This window comes from Asterias rubens, chromosome 2 (assembly GCF_902459465.1).
Source record: "Asterias rubens chromosome 2, eAstRub1.3, whole genome shotgun sequence".
In the NCBI taxonomy this organism is placed as follows: Eukaryota; Metazoa; Echinodermata; class Asteroidea; order Forcipulatida; family Asteriidae; genus Asterias; species Asterias rubens.
The window spans coordinates 762,924-779,150 of record NC_047063.1 but is presented as its reverse complement, the minus strand read 5'-3'; the positions used below and the strand labels follow the sequence as shown (position 1 = coordinate 779,150).

Genomic DNA, 16,227 nt, shown 5'->3' with positions numbered 1-16,227 from the left:
TTTTTAAAATCGAAATTTAATTTAAATGTTAAGTTGCTTTTTTTATCTCGAGTAAAAGGGAAATAAATTAGCTTTCAAAAGAAAGAATCACCCGTCAACATGTAGAATTTTCTTTTGCCAGTTCATTTAAACTGAAATTAAAAACGGCGTGGTTTCAGTCTGTTGTTGTGACGTAAACGATTGGCATAATGCCTGTACAAAAGGTAGCGTCCATGTCTCACGGACGCATGTGTGACGGGCAAGGGCGACAGTGCCAGTTCGTCACAAAAATGCTTGTCTCTACATTTCAAAGTATACTAAATGTTTTTCATTAAAAAAACAAATGGAAATTTGCTTCAAATAGTTCCTCCTACAAACAGAGCAATATGCATAAATGCACTAATGTTTTGAAGGTTAGAGAAACCTTTACATTAATCTTGTTTGCGATAATATGCTTTATGTATACACGGGAGGGCGGTATTATACTTCTTGTGTGCTTGCATGATCTTCTTCCAAAAGAAGAAGGTTATTAAAGATACTTATTTGTTGTTGCTTTACAGGCAAATGTATAATTTCAAGATTAATTTTGAACTGATTATTTTTGCTTTAACTTATTGTTCTTAAATGCCTCTTTCGCATGGACTGACGATAATGTTGGAATGTTAAAACAATACTTTAAGATATATTGCATCCAACGTTTTGATTTCAAATTGAAAACATTATCCTGATGGTATTTATATTATGTCCCTTATCATAAACGTGCACATAACTTGAAAGCTTGAAGTATACGGGGTGGTTAAAGGTGACTATACTCATACTCACTGATAATGATGGACAGATGGATCCTTCCAAGTGCTGCACTGAGTAGTCATCTCCATCTTGAATACATCCCCTGACTGCTTCCTTGAAGGCATCTAAAATATCACTCATCTTATACACACACAATGCTGACTGATCAATAGGTACATCACTAGTCCCATCAGCTCCTTCATTCTTAGCAAACACAGCATACAACACCATGTCCTCAGCATTCAAACCTAATGATACAGCAAGATCCTGACCTGCTGGGCCAATATGAGCAGCTTGTACCATTTTGTACACACTACCATCTGATCCTTGGCATTGTAGGGTGATTTCTGTGTAAGAGTCAAATGTTGGACTGGTCTGGCAGACTCTGTTCATTTTAGAAACAAAGATATTGGAATAAAAATCCTCTTCTTGAAATGTGATGAAGTATGTGAATCCATCATATGAGAAACCAGTTACATATGTAATGTGGATTGGATTCTTCAGATTGGAAGTATCAAACACAGTAAATGAAGAAAACCCTGTGCCTGCTGGGGATACCAACAATGCGTCTGCACTAAGGACTCTTCTGCTGACTGGTGGGATTTCTGGATACCCAACCTCCTCATTGGAGTAAGTCACAGCTACATACAACCAATCTCCTCCATCTGGACCTGGTCCCATTGGTCCATCAGTTCCTGGTGCAATCAAACTTACAGTAGACAACTCTTCAAAACCAGCAACATTAGGGTATGGTTGAAACAACACATCAGTCAAATCATCTGGATTCCTGAACTGACATTTTCCTCCATTTTCACTTCCACATGTAATCAACCGATTCTGATTATCTAATATCAGGATTTTATTGTAGTTGGTGAATGTATCACATCTATCCTCTCCTAGTTCTTGACATGTACTAACATTCTGTAGCAGATTCAATGAACTATCCACTCTGTATAAGTAGTTGACAGCTCCAACATACACAGCTCCATCAGGGCCAGATAGAGTGAAATGATTGAATTTAGCATTGTGGTTACCAGATGGATCATTGAGAGGTCTAGGAGGATGAGGATTACTGAATGAAGCAATGTGATAAGATGACAGATCTCCTTGCCATTCAGCTGATACAACACTACTTAATAATCCCAGCAGGATCAAACATACAGCCAACAAGATGGTCATATGGCTCCTCTGGGCCTCCATAGTGTACCAGAAGCTTCCTTTGCTCTTTTGTTGCTTCCAAAGCTGTACAAAGTTTCAGGCACAGGATGACGAACGCAAGGCTGGAGAAAGATCTCTCAATTTTTTTAAGAACACTTTTGCAGTAGCTTTTTAATTTTAAATATTGTACAAGGCTCTACTTAAAACATTCAAGGTGGAACTGGCCATTGGCTGGGGATAATGTTTTGTTTCCGCAATTTCAGAGTCTTGAGTCCGAATCGGAATACGTGATCGGTGGGATTCGATCCCAGAAACCGTAGGCAACACTTTGGTGAAGGATGGCGGCCAAAAACTTTAGCGAAGAGAGCCAGGTATTCTCTGCAGTCGAGCACGATACTAGACGGAAGTAATCTGACATAAAATAACAACAAATACAGCCCTTTCAGCCAGTGGCAGGGTGGGGCGTGCGTTCACCCAACTGGAAGAAAAGTTCAGGCATGTACTTTGAATGTTGAGGGGTTACGCATTTCGCAAACACCGCTGTCTGAAACTGGCCGTTTTCGGTCCATGGCTTTACTGCACTTTCATAAAATTCCATACTCCAAGGTGCTTACAACAATGATATAAACCAACAGTGATACTCTAATATTAGCAGAAACTGAAAAACGTTGCTATATAAGAAACCAGACAGTTTGATTGTGCAGTGTTTTTTGTTTTTAATGTTTCCATAGAAACAATTACCGGATAGCATCGGGTGGGCATAGCTAGTAGACCGAGAATACGGTCCAATCTTATAGTAAAATGTGTACATGTGTGTGTTGGAAACTAATTAACCATTGCATAGCCTCGTCGTAGTCATCGACTTATTATAATAAATATAAGAAATAAAATAGAAGCATTAAAATATCTGTACTTTTTTTTTCGTTAAGCTATTTATATATCCACTTTAAAAGGGGAGTTCATTAGGAGTTTGGGATATTTTCAGAACGGGCTCTGATGAATTAAGTTCAGTTTTGTCGTGGAATGTTTTTTTTTTTTTACGCCTTACTGTGCGTTTTCTTGCAGCATTATAGTTATCTTATTTTTGACAGCCTGTATCATTTGTTTGCCCTTGTTTTATGGCAAAACGTTTTGTAGATACAGAGTAAAATAGTGTTGACTTGATACCGGGTTAACTTTCATGCGCGCGGGGTAACACCACAGCAAGAGGAACAATATTGCTAGAAAGAAGACAAAAAAGAATGATGTAATGATTTGTTGAAAACAAAACGGAAAAGCGTGGTAATTATTTGAGTGTTAGATTAAGGAGCGACTGTCGGCTGCTTACTCGTTTGTAATTAACTGGTCGATAGGAGTATTGAAAGCCCGATAGAGAAAATAGAACAACGTGATGGAAACGAGAATCTGAATAAGAAAACGAAATTGAACGCATTTAATTCAAAGTAAACCTAGTCTGAAGTGATAATGTGAAATCCTTGGGTGAATTTGAAAGGTATGTCTTTGCTCAGAAAAGTCGTCGGGTACTTCATCGAGCTTTGATTCAACAGAGGGCGGTACAACTTTTCTATTTTCCGTTATGATGACATCTTTTGTAAGGAAATAACATGTGATTTTTGCTCTCTGGTAGTGTTCACTCTTCTATTTTAGTGTAACGGATCAAAGACTAGAATATCATTCATGTTTAGTTAGGTTTAATAAAGTGTTGAAACCCGTTTGTATGATGGGAGCGAATCCCCCGTGATGAACTCTGACGTCATCCAGTCACGAGGAAAAGGGCAAAGTTCACTGACCTTATGAGATGACGGAAGTTCAACCCAATACGCTAGAGTGTGTACACATAGGTTGCCAGGAATCCTGACATTGTACTCGTTTGTCCTGCCAAATATCTAAGCTTTAGCACGGTTTACATAAATTTTCCAGACATTAGTGAGTTATTCTTCGGGTGCTCAATCCAAAGAATTTATGCACGGTCGTCAATAAAGGCACACAAACATGATAGCGGCAATAAACCGATTTTTGGACTGGCTGAAAAGCCTGTTTTGGAAGGAAGAGATGGAACTGACGTTAGTTGGGCTGCAATACTCAGGCAAGACAACGTTCGTTAATGTGATATCGGTGAGTCATTAGTTATGTTGCAACCCTCAACATGTCATGTTTATTGTGTTTGTTAATTACTTACAACATATAGCTTAAGAAATGAGAACTTTACAAATAAGCACTTGAAAATTATACTGAACAATCACTGTTCTGCAATTTTAAGTAGGCCTTATTGAGAAGTGTGATAATTTACATTTTCAATTTCACCATGTTCACATTTTCATATTTTCATACTGATCGTGTATAATTTTATTTACTCTCTAGCCTTTAAAAAGGGACTTTAAGTGTAGGCTTAGAGGAGCTAGTTAAACTAAGTTGATAATTTAATCAATCTTAGATATTTATCACATCATATCGAGGAGAGAAGCAACACATTTTGGACATTTTACTTGTTGAGTTTTGCAAGTGTCTGAAATATTCTCATGAATAATAGGAGACTTTCCAACACTAGGTGGCAGCAGACATACCCGGTAAATTTCCATTGTTTACGTAGTTCTGAACATGCGCATAATTCTGAGAACAATGGATTTACCCGGTAAGTCTGCTGCCCTCTATAGTCCCAGAAAGTCTCCCATTGAAAGTCGATCCACTTCTTATCCTTGGCTCTAGGCCGAGAAACAATGCAGTCCTATGTCCGATCATGCTGAAATATTTCAATCTGCATTTTTTTTTTTAATGAAACTAATATCGATGGAATTCTAAAGTACAGTTGGTACTTCCCTTGCTGTCGATTGCTCTACTGCTGGCATTGGTTGGGAATCATAAATTGACATCTCTTTGCAATGCAGGATCCCGGGGTCCACTGCGGCACTGCATGCTAACAATCAGGGCAATTTTCTAATCTTAGTCTTCAAATCAATTTGCACTGCACCATACATTCATAGGCCTAGAATATTATTAAAAAAAGGTGCAGATTTTCACCACAATCTTTTAACTTATTAATATTATAATATACGACGAGTAAATTACCTAAAATTTTGAGGAAGTAAGATATTGATTCGGATTTAATTAATATAAACTACGAAAATAAGAGCGCAGAATCAGAGGGAGTTTTGAATATATGGCACTAAATAGACGGCTCCAATCATTGCAATTATGTTAAGCTCATATGTAGCATAACCTTAACCATCCTAAATCCTCCAGTCCCATTGAAACTGAACCACCATGAAACTTGTAATCATTGTCATTGTAACAAAATCAACATATGGGCGGGTAAATATAAAGTCTTAGGGTGCAATATGAGTTGTGATTGTAGATTACATGCTAATTTCTTTTATTTTTGATGTTGTATTAATATTGAAACATTCTTGTTTTTCTGGAATTTCAGTCCGGTCAATTCAACGAAGATATGATCCCAACTGTAGGATTCAACATGAGAAAGCTTACCAAGGGAAATGTCACAATCAAGGTAGGTGTAAAATAAACGCTTAATCTTCATTTTCTTTTATTTTTATCTGCTTATCTGTTCGGTTTGTTATTTGGTGGTTATTGTGGCTAGCCTATTTAAAAAGTAAGTTGGACTGACCATAACTGTTGAGTTGCATTCATATATCAAAACTAGTGACTAAATTGTATATTTTCATCTTGAGAGTGCAACGCCATTTCCATTTTGCAGAGGGCACTTCCATTGGAAAATCTTAAAGGCTATGGTAACCTTCAGAAGGGAAATCATGGTCAAGACCAGTCGCAACAGAGTCCATGGCCTTCATGTAATTCCATGTTGTAATTGGAAGTGTTGTGGCCGAGCAGTTAGATCACCGAATTCAAGTTCTAGTGTTTCTGAACAGCAGAGTGTGGATTCGAATTCCAAGCCGTGACTCTTGTGTCCTTTAAAAAGCAAGACACTTAAAAACCATTGCATTCGTCAATCCGATGGGAGTCAAGCCGTTGGTACCATGTGTTATGTAACGCAGGCCTGATACTTCACGGAGGCAACGGAGGCGATTGCCTCCGTTGCCCCTTGCCATTGCCTTGGTGCCCTTGAAATGCTCCAGTAGAAATTTACATTTTCCTCATAGGGTGCCCTTTGCCAAAGAGAAAATGCCTTGGTGCCCTTGCCCTTTCAAAAACGAAGCATACAGCCCTGGTAACGCATGTAAAAGAACCCAGTGCACTTATCGAAAAGAGAAGGGGTTCGCCCTGGTGTTCCTGGCTGTGGCTGCTGTATGCGTTGTAGCACCTTGTAAACCCTTATAAGATGCTAACTAATTGGGTCTCAAAATTCATCACTGCAATAAGCTATCTTTCTAAAAGTTTGTATTATACTCAGCGCCTTGAGTACCTTGTTTGGTAGATACGTGCGCTATATAAGACTTTAATATTATATTATTAGTAATGTAGTAAGTTGGTAAATATAGGTAGATTATTGAATTTGAATTAGACCAAAGCTCTCTTGATGAGTCTTTGTACGCTAAACTAGTGACAAAATTGACCCTTGCATAATTTATTGAATAAATTAACCCATGTTGTATCTGTGACCATAGCAATACAGATTTGTCATCTAATACACATGGAATAGAATTACAACTCTTCAATTTCACGGTTCAGGTGTTTAAAGATGTTTGTCAAATTATTATTAACCTAAATCTATCTTTCTTTCTTTATTTCCTTCAAGCTTTGGGACATTGGAGGTCAACCAAGGTTCAGGAGCATGTGGGAAAGATATTGCAGAGGAGTAAATTGTATTGTGTAAGTTATTGCTTGAATTTATATTCTTTTAAAAATAAGCTTGTCACTGGGTTGATTAGCGACTGTGCATTCACCTCATAATATCAAACTGCATGGTCGCAAATTGGTTCTGTCATTCAAAGCCATCAGATGATATTGAATGGTTAAACAGTAGGAGGGTTAACTGTGTACTGAGCATTCATCAAGACATGGCTTACTTTATTTTATGCACATGGTATTGAGTGGTCAGGATTAATGTTTACAAAATGTGATTGTTAACCATCAACAACTGTTTAGCATACTTATTGTAAAAAATAATATTAACATTTTTGAAAACTGAATGACTTAAAATGTTTGTGTTTTTCATTATAGATACATGGTAGACGCCGCTGACCATGACAAACTAGAAGCATCCACAAATGAGTTACACAACCTCCTCGACAAACCACAATTACAAGGAATCCCAGTAAGTGCTTGAACAAATAGTTGATCCCTCATACAATGAAGAATGCATCTTTCTGCAAAATGCCGGTCTACTATTTCAGTCCTTTGGGAGTCACTTTCTTTTTGTACAGTTTGACTCCCAAAACGGTTGAAAGGAAAGATATGTGTAGTTTTCTCAGCGTTTGTGCAAGGGATTTGTACAGATTACAAATCTTTCTTCTTTGTCATCATCTTCATGTTTTGTTGTTAACATTTATTCTGTTTGTCAATTTGACATGTAAGCCTTTCTTCCTGTGAGGCTACTTTGGTGTTAGAAGCTTCACTTTGTTAGTTTCACTGAGGACATTTCTTCTGGATTTGAGCCCTCTCTTTGTCTGTTCATGGATGATGCTCGTTTGAATGAACCTTGCTGCGCTAGAGTTGATTTTTAGCTAAAATACCCCATTATTTACATAATTAATTGAGAACCTTATTGGTCAATACATGTGCAATATACAAGTATTTTTTGTTTTTGCGCCATCATTCCAGTGTTTTCACCAGGACCAAAGCCTTGCATACGGAGTGGGTTTTTCAGCCCCTACCAGATTGAGTGAATGCTTTCCTATATTGGGTTTTTCCACCACATCTATAACTTACACAATTCTTCAACATCTTCTCTTCAGAGGTGTCTTGCAGGTCCACAGCTGAGTGCTAATCGCTTAAATGTGTGTCCCATTTTCAAAACAATAATAACAAGAAATTTATTCTACAAAGAGATGACTTGTTATAAAATAGAACTGTTAATTTTTATTTCCTTTTGTCTCCTTGCAGGTATTAGTGCTCGGTAACAAGAGAGACTTGCCCAATGCTCTTGATGAGAAGCAACTGATAGAGAAGATGAACCTTTCAGCCATCCAAGATAGGGAGATCTGTTGCTATTCCATCTCATGTAAAGAGAAAGAAAACATAGGTAAGAGATTACAAACCTTTCCTAGAACTGTCCTGTCTTTCCTTCAACCGGTTTCACGAAACGCTAGGATTAGTCCTATCTCGAGTTTGGACGAGTAACCCATCCTAACTTAAGATGCATCCTTACATCTATGGTTACAAAACCTAACTCATCCTATGTCTTAAGATTAATCTTAAGTTAGGAAGAGTTTGGTAAAATCGACGGTGACTGTCCTGATTTCCAAGTTGATAATGACCTTAAAATGTCCCAACTTTCAGTGGATGAATATATTTTTAGGTAGATCCTTGTAATTTGATTGGTTGAACACTTGCTACGTTTCACACTTTATTTTGCCATGTATGATATTTGATACTTGATGCTCCAAAATTAAATCTAATCTTAACAAATAGGACACTTCAGGCACTGCACAGCATCATTTCATTCAAGTTTTATTAAACACGTTTTACAAAAATTTAGTTTACATCTAGAATTGTTGAATTCTTGACTTCCCTGACAGATGTTTTTGAAAACTTTTGATGTCACATTAAATTACAATTAAATCACCATAGACAATTCTATGGCAGCTTTTACCCTAGGAGGTTGCACAAAATGTTCAAATACATATAAAGTATTGAGTTGCCATCATGATATAGGGAGCCCTTACAACTCTCCAATGATTTCATTAAATGTGATTGTGCAATAATGTGTTTTGCATATTAGTGCGCACGATAAGTGTGTTTTACTGTATTGTTAATTGGGGTGGTTTTTGTTTTTGACCCCTAAATTTCTTTTTACCAGCATGTTGTTTGTGAACTGTTGGGTTATTTATGTCATTTTATGCCTGTTCATTGTATTGTCGGCCAGAGATGCTGTTGGTACCCACTGTCACTTTGCTATGTGTTGGCTCTGAAAAAGTGCCGATGTGGTTTCAAAGTTTCGAACAGCATACCCCCCTCATGCCCAGGAGATAGCTGGCCTGCTGGTTTGCATCACCAACAGCAATCGTACATTCTCCTGGGGACGAGTGGGGTACGTTATTCGAAGGGTTGATCAGTGGAGACCACACCAGCTCTTTTTCAGCCAACACTCCTCCCAAAATATTTTTCTTTTTATATTTACTTCTTAGGTCACGTGCTGTTTTTCGTGGGTGTAGAAGGCAGGGCGAGGTCCGCTAAGGTTGTCGCTGTTATACAATTAGATATTTGTAATTCCTATCTTTCTGGTTTCCTTCTCAGATATCACACTGCAATGGTTGATACAACATTCCAAGTCAGGGGGAAGCCACTAGCATCATAGTCTGGGTCACGTGTAAAGGTCAAGGGTTAAGGGTCAACCAGGACTTCAACTAGGTATTTCATTGTACATAACCATCCACCTCGTATACATAAACCGGATACCAAAAAGAGTTGTGTAATTTACAGTGTGGTGTAAAGGGGTGAGCCAATCAAACCTAGCATGGAATGGTGTGCTATATTTTCTCATGGGGAAGGTATTTGTTTGTTTAATGTTTTTTCTTTTCAAGTTGCGTATCGCAATTTGATGAACAAACTTTGTATGAACTCCTCTGTAACAGTCATTTATTGAGCGCGTAACCCTTAAAAAGTCAATATATATATAAATCAGCTTCTACTCTACTTTCAGAAAAATCCATAATTACTGTTGATACAACAATTATCGAAAGACGAAAAGGGCATAAGATTTTTGCTCTGTTGAAGTGCACTCTTCATTCTTACAAACAGCCACATCTGATGATCTGGGGCCAATTCTTTTTAGAGCTGCGTCAGTTTTGGCTCTGTTTGTGATGGCGCTGTTTTGGTCTTGTTATGTCGTATGCAAAGGGGCCTGTTCATGTACCAATGCTCTGTGCGTACTTTTAGCAGCTCTATGAAATTGTGACTTTATATACTAAACATTTGCCTCTTTGAGCAAGATGTAATGATTGTAGTTCATGTATCAGGAATCTGATGTCATCGCCACCGAAGAGAGAGTGTTTCTAGCTTGCCCATCTTTAAACTCCGGTTTTTGAGAAACCAAAAACCGCTGTACAGATATTTGTGCAGTTTTTGTTTGTTTAATTGTTTAAAATCAAAAGCTGCACGTCTGCATACTTCATAAAATATGGCTGAAACCTGTGGTCTAGTCAAAATTGTTCTGAAATTCATGCCCAATGTATACTGTTTGTGCTGTGCTTGAGTCCCTTCTAAATCTCACTTATCAGAAACATTTTCTGAGCATTATTTCTTGCTTTAAAATTAACTCCAATAAAGCAGTTTACCGGTAAGCAAATTTGTCCTCCAATCAAGCGCATGAGCATTCAAGAAAATTTGACAGCATGCGAATTGAATGCGACCCGATAGATTGCATTGCTTGGTCCCTCGCGCGCTGTTAGCGTTATAAGCGTTCTTTTTTGCTTGGCCAACTGTGAACAAACATGGCGGAATGGAAATTTTGCTAAGAGCTGCTTGGTAAACAGAAAGCGTCTGCTTACAGATTTTAGGAAGTTGGCCTGTGGTGGCCAAGAAGCACCTTGGATAAACCAACAAGTGAATTATATACCAGTTGACTTTCAGCATTATTGATTGTAGATATTTGGGACTGAGGAAACAATTGTGTGTGTAACCATAACTGTCCATTTGCTGATACATCCGATCCAATTTTGCGCTTTAAAATAGAAAATATAACAAAACTTCATTTGACAACTTCAGAAAACTGTCAATTAAATGGGTTTAATTATTTAGAAATATTGATTATTACAGTAATGAATGTTTTTGTACTGCATGATATGTTTTTTGTCAGCTACTGCCATTTGGGTTTGGGGCTTGTTTTGTTTTTGAAGCACGTTCTAGCACTTTTTACCATTTAAATCTCACATGACCTTGGTTAGCTGCAGCCTAAATAATATTTTTTATCTGGAAAAACCTCTCAGTTTAGTCAAACAGCTTTTATAATACAGACAGTTAATAGACACACGCCAGTCTTTGGAATGAAAACATGTCAGTTTGAAAGATTTTATGTTGATTTTTAGGTATGAAGCTCTTAATGTGAACCTTACAAAGCAAGTCTATTGTAGATACACAGACTGAAAGAAGTGGACCAATTCATATCTTTCTAGTTCATCAAATTTCATTTCAAGATTTGATAACTGGGGCAAGTAACTGGGAATGAACCCTCAGTATTTAAATAGTTTTTGTTTTTACAAAATTTCTCTGACCATGGCCCAGTTTCGTATAGCTGTTTATGGTAGGCACATTTTAGAGTTTACTTAAGCAGAATTCATGCATGTATGCACATTCAGAATGGGTTTGCGTTGTTGCGTGCAACGCTTGTTGGCTAACAATGTCCGCTCATAAGCTAGCGTGTCTTTTGCTCTGTTAAGGGTAGGCGGTTGTTGGGGGTAAGCAGCGATTATGAAATAGAACTTCTGCTTACGGCTGATCTGTAAGCAGAAAATATTTACTGGAATTGGGCCCGGGTGGAAGTTTAAATCTTTGGGTGATCAGTTACAAGGCCCTGTTACAAATTGGCAGCTACAATTATGGCTAGGGCTAGATTTCCATGTCATCATGTATTGAAGTATAGGATATCCTTAGCAACACCCTAAGCAACAGTCGTAGCCGTAGCCAGACACAACCTTGGCTAGAAAGGCATTTGGTAAGAGTTTGCTGTTTCAGTGTAGTGGCATATCCAGCAAAGACACCCCTTACCTGTACACAAATCCTTGGCTAAAAACGCTTAATATTCTTCTGTACAGTGCACTTTGTGTTTAAATACAACTCTGTAAGCATTTTGCAATTAACACAGCACTGGGGAGGATAAATTTGCACGTTTTTTTATATATTCGTTACATGAGGTTCTTGAAATGAAAATACTGTATCTAATTGTAAATTAATATTAACGGTCAATCTTAGACATTGTGCGTTCTTCATTTTGATATCGAAAAAGTAGTTAGTTTTGCAATTCAAGAAACCACTAGACAATAGAACGTGTATGTATTATATGCTAATAAGCATTGGTCATTTTTAAAGATACTAAATAGGGCCTACCAATTACCGGTATTGAACCGCCATCAAAGCTATTTAAGGTACTGGCAAAAGCAGGAAGTGGTTGTTAAAAATACATTTTTGTTACACCTCCTTGCTTTCTGATAACCTTACTTCCACAAACATTTCATTACAATGTTGTTGGCTGAATGCTGGTCACAGTTTGCTGTGGTCTTGGAAATATAGTTTAATGTTGACAGTTACTGTAAAAGAAACAATACGGACGGCATTATTTTGTTTCATATTCCTGTTAGATACTTTGTAACTGATTGACAGTCTGCTAATTGAACATGAAATGTTGGTAGCTGTAACAAAAAGCTGTTTTGACTTTGGTGTAAATGTTAGTGTATTGGCCCGAATCACCTGAGGTCACTGCCCATGATAAAACTTGGTGGTGCTATTTAGGGAGTTCAGACTCCCCGTATGTTACGGTGCAGGGGGCGTTCCAGGTGACGTAAAAATGGCTAAATGTGCAATGAGTCATATCCGTTACAATAACAAAATACATCTGAGATCATTAGAGAGGTTTCGCAGAGTCGCAGATACGAATACGCATACAGAGGACGAACCGTACATGTTCGCGTCAAGTGAGCTGTGTCAATTTGTTTCGCAAAATTCTAACGAATACCCTCAACTTGAGGCTCAAGAGGGCGCTATTAACCAAATGGCTGCACCCATGGACAATCGCCATTTCTCTTTTTCTGAAGCATGGTGGTTAAAAAATGTCAAACTACATCCATGTATGATACCTCTGAAAACCTGGTATGTTAAAAAATAACAATCCGCTACAAAAGCATGAAAAAAATATACTCGTTGTTTACCTACGTGTATGGTGACAGATTCCCGTTTTGAGCGACTATTCTAACTTGTGTACAACGGTTATACGTCACATGGACCTCAAAAAGTGATGACGTATTATGACGTATACCTTCACATAAGAGTATCGGTGACTCTGCGAAACCTCTCTATTATTTAAAAAGGGACTTTTTCAAGAAGGGTTGAACTTCTTGCTTAATGGTAAGCATGCATAAGATGGTTTGCTTAGCAGTGCATTACACTAGCCAAACTAATAACAAATAAACAAAGGTGACTGGTTTTCCGCTACATGATGCTTAGTGTACAAAGGTGTTGAGTGATATATTCAGCTTACAAGCTTAATGAAAACAAAGATCTTGCCATGTAGGCCTACCAATTCAGTTATGGTTCTGGTTGATTTTTAAGTTTCATAAATCAACTTATGAATTCTACTCAAGGAGAAATATTTTGGCAATTTTTCTCAATCAGTCCTAGAATAATTTGAAGTGATTGCATTTAGATTGTATTTCAGTATTTCATGGTATTAATAAACAATAACATTCTACAATGTTTTTAGACTCTGCAGGATCCGTAAATAGACCTTCATCACGGGGCATCCAATTTGTTTTTCTCCCTTCGAGATTAGTGTAACCAATGTGAGGCTGCAAGGGCAATTAGTCTGGTGCCCTTTGGTATTTTTTGAACCAGTATACATTAGTAATACTGGATACGGGGGATTATACAAGAATGGTGTCCGCATGATAAAGGTCTTTACTTCCACTAAGTAATAAGAATGTGTGACTGTTTATCATGTGCAAGTGTGTATACTTAGAAAATGAAATCTAATTTTATTTCGAGCTGCACATTTTGAGTTTAGATTTATAACCTGCTTAAATATCATTTTCCTGTGATTTTAATTCAATTTTATTTCTGAAGCGGATCAGAGCATACTGATCCACACAATGTTCAAGGGGCTCCTGTTGTTTAAAATCTAGAAAGTTCTACTTCTTTGTTGATTATTCCCCTCACCAATAGAGCGTTATCAACCACAAAACTGCTTTCACTCAGAGAACCACTATCCTGTAATGAGAGTTTATGATAAAAGTGCACCCTCTTGTGGTAGGGTTCTCATCAACAGGAGGGTCTTGAACCGGGACTAGAATCAAAACATTTTCGGACCATATCAACTTATAAGAGAGATTCCTCACCTTACTTGATTAGACTGTATCTTTACTATGTTAAGTTTCAAAACCTTGCTTACCATTTTCTTACTTTTTATGCCCAAATTATGTAGGAACTACTGATCGGGGATGAAGTTTCAAAACATTTTACCGATCATCATCAGCTCTGTTTCATTTTGAGTTATCTATCAAATTTCCCTATTTCTTATGTTCTCTTTGTTTTGTTATTTTCTTGCAGTTAAAAGTGATTTTAAATCGCGTTGGAACTTGCTTCACATACTTTTAACCTGGCCATTCGATGCACAGTCACAAGATCCAGAATTTGATTATCTGTTCTTTTTATGACAGAGTACTGTGAAAGTTGTATTATTTCTTGACTTTTGTTTTTTTGTTTTTACATGTATTTGCAATACTTTTTCTCATTTATTTGTGTTGAATGTGAGAATAGAAGTTAGACTAAAAAGTTTTAACTCTCTGGAGAATGTACCGAACTTAGAATCTCACTAATGAGCTTAAATTTATTGTAAAAGGTGTTCAATGGACCATTTTGTTTTGTGTTTACAAACATTGATCACTTGTTTATAAGGGCAGCCTTGACTAACCCAACATTTTCCAACTGGTGTGGCACAAATTTGCCACTAACAATACGCTGAAACCTGTCGCTATGAAGAATGATATTAAGCTCATCTGATTTGGCTAAATTAATAGAATGTGTTAAAAATGAATTATTTAAATTTGCAGTGGTGAGCGTTGCCAATCCTTTTGCCAATACTAGTTGGCAAAACTGTGGGATCACTAAATAGAGGTTCATTTGAAAACATGGTAATTTTTTTATTCAGTCTTACTACCTTTGTCCCCCCTTTTTTTGTTTTACTTAAATGAACTATCTTGTCTTTTCCCTGGATGATTTATTTGCATATAATTCTAACCCTTGATCCTGGAAATATTGTCTGACATCAAGAGTACATTCAATGAATGTTTCTGCCAGGCAATCGCGATGGTCTAGTTGGTTAGACATCTGTTCTATTGGCAAAGGTTTTGGGTTTGAATCCTACCTGAGTAATGAGCTTGTGTTTGTTTTACTCACAGAACTCGGGGAAAGTATTGAATATACATTACTTACACACATCGGTGTAAGGGTAATACCAAATAAAATTCTTTGTCCCTGATAAAAATTTAACTATTGAATATTTCTTTAACAGGAATTTTTGTGTACCCTTAACACATTTTTTACAGTCTGACAGTTTCGCCAAAGAAGGTGATCGTTTTGACAATATAGCTTTATGTTTAATTATTTAAACGATTAAATCGAATTAACTCTCCTAAGTTTTACTTACATTAATATAAATTTATTACCAAAATAAAAGTGGTTATTTGAGTACAAAATCTTTGTCTCTTAAAGAACTATGGTAGAGTGTATGTTAAAACACAAACAGAAACCCAATATAATCAAACTCGGCAACACATTTTACAAGAAGCTCACTTTATAAAAACTTTATTTGATAGAAATAAGATTCTGGTGTATGTCTGTATTATATGTGTTGTCAGTCTTGAATATAGAAATATTAATAAAATATGAATGAAGGAATTCTACATATTGTGTGGGTTATAGACTTGATACTTTTTGCATCAAAAAAGTGTCCTCAAAGTTGTTGTATATTTTGTAATGCTTTGTTTTGACTCCCTATTAATATTTTTAGAAAATCTGAAAACAATCAGAGAGAGAGAGAGCTTGTGGATAAATTCCTTTTGGGTAGTGGCTTAGTTTTATAAATGCTAGGGGATTACACTCATCAATTTATGTTGGCAGGCCCTTATTAGGAAACGGCATAATGTTGCTGTTGTACCATTAAATTGAAATAGCGCCCTCAATGTTGCCACATCACATTGCATACACTACTAATAACCATGTACATGTACATGGAAATTTCAATTATATTGCTTTTGTTTTACAAATAATAAAATCAAATTTCAATTAAAATCGAATAGCAAATAAATATCTGTCGAAAAGCTACATAAATTGACTTCTTCAGAAATTGCCAATGTTTTTATGGGCCACCGTAGTCTCGATTCGTTCCCAGGCGCGCGCACGGTTGGCCGGGGTGCTTTGGCAGGCCATACAACGACGTATAGGCTACCTTTGACTTTA

General features: G+C 37.0%; 2 protein-coding genes across 2 annotated transcripts; one reads left to right on the top strand and one right to left on the bottom strand.

The window, feature by feature from the left end:
* Positions 1 to 647: 647 nt before the first annotated feature.
* LOC117306936 (plexin-A4-like) lies at positions 648 to 2,309 on the bottom strand. The gene has a single exon (XM_033791518.1). It carries the CDS (start codon positions 1,966 to 1,968, stop codon positions 685 to 687), a length of 1,284 nt encoding a protein of 427 aa, XP_033647409.1. The 5' UTR covers positions 1,969 to 2,309; the 3' UTR covers positions 648 to 684.
* A 1,444-nt stretch (positions 2,310 to 3,753) lies between these two features.
* On the top strand, positions 3,754 to 15,671 carry LOC117305009 (ADP-ribosylation factor-like protein 8B-A). Its single transcript, XM_033789692.1, has 7 exons — positions 3,754 to 4,041; positions 5,351 to 5,431; positions 6,638 to 6,711; positions 7,063 to 7,156; positions 7,945 to 8,083; positions 9,298 to 9,411; positions 14,317 to 15,671. Exons 1-6 carry the CDS (start codon positions 3,919 to 3,921, stop codon positions 9,348 to 9,350), a joined length of 564 nt encoding a protein of 187 aa, XP_033645583.1. The 5' UTR covers positions 3,754 to 3,918; the 3' UTR covers positions 9,351 to 9,411; positions 14,317 to 15,671.
* The last annotated feature ends 556 nt before the right edge of the window (positions 15,672 to 16,227 follow it).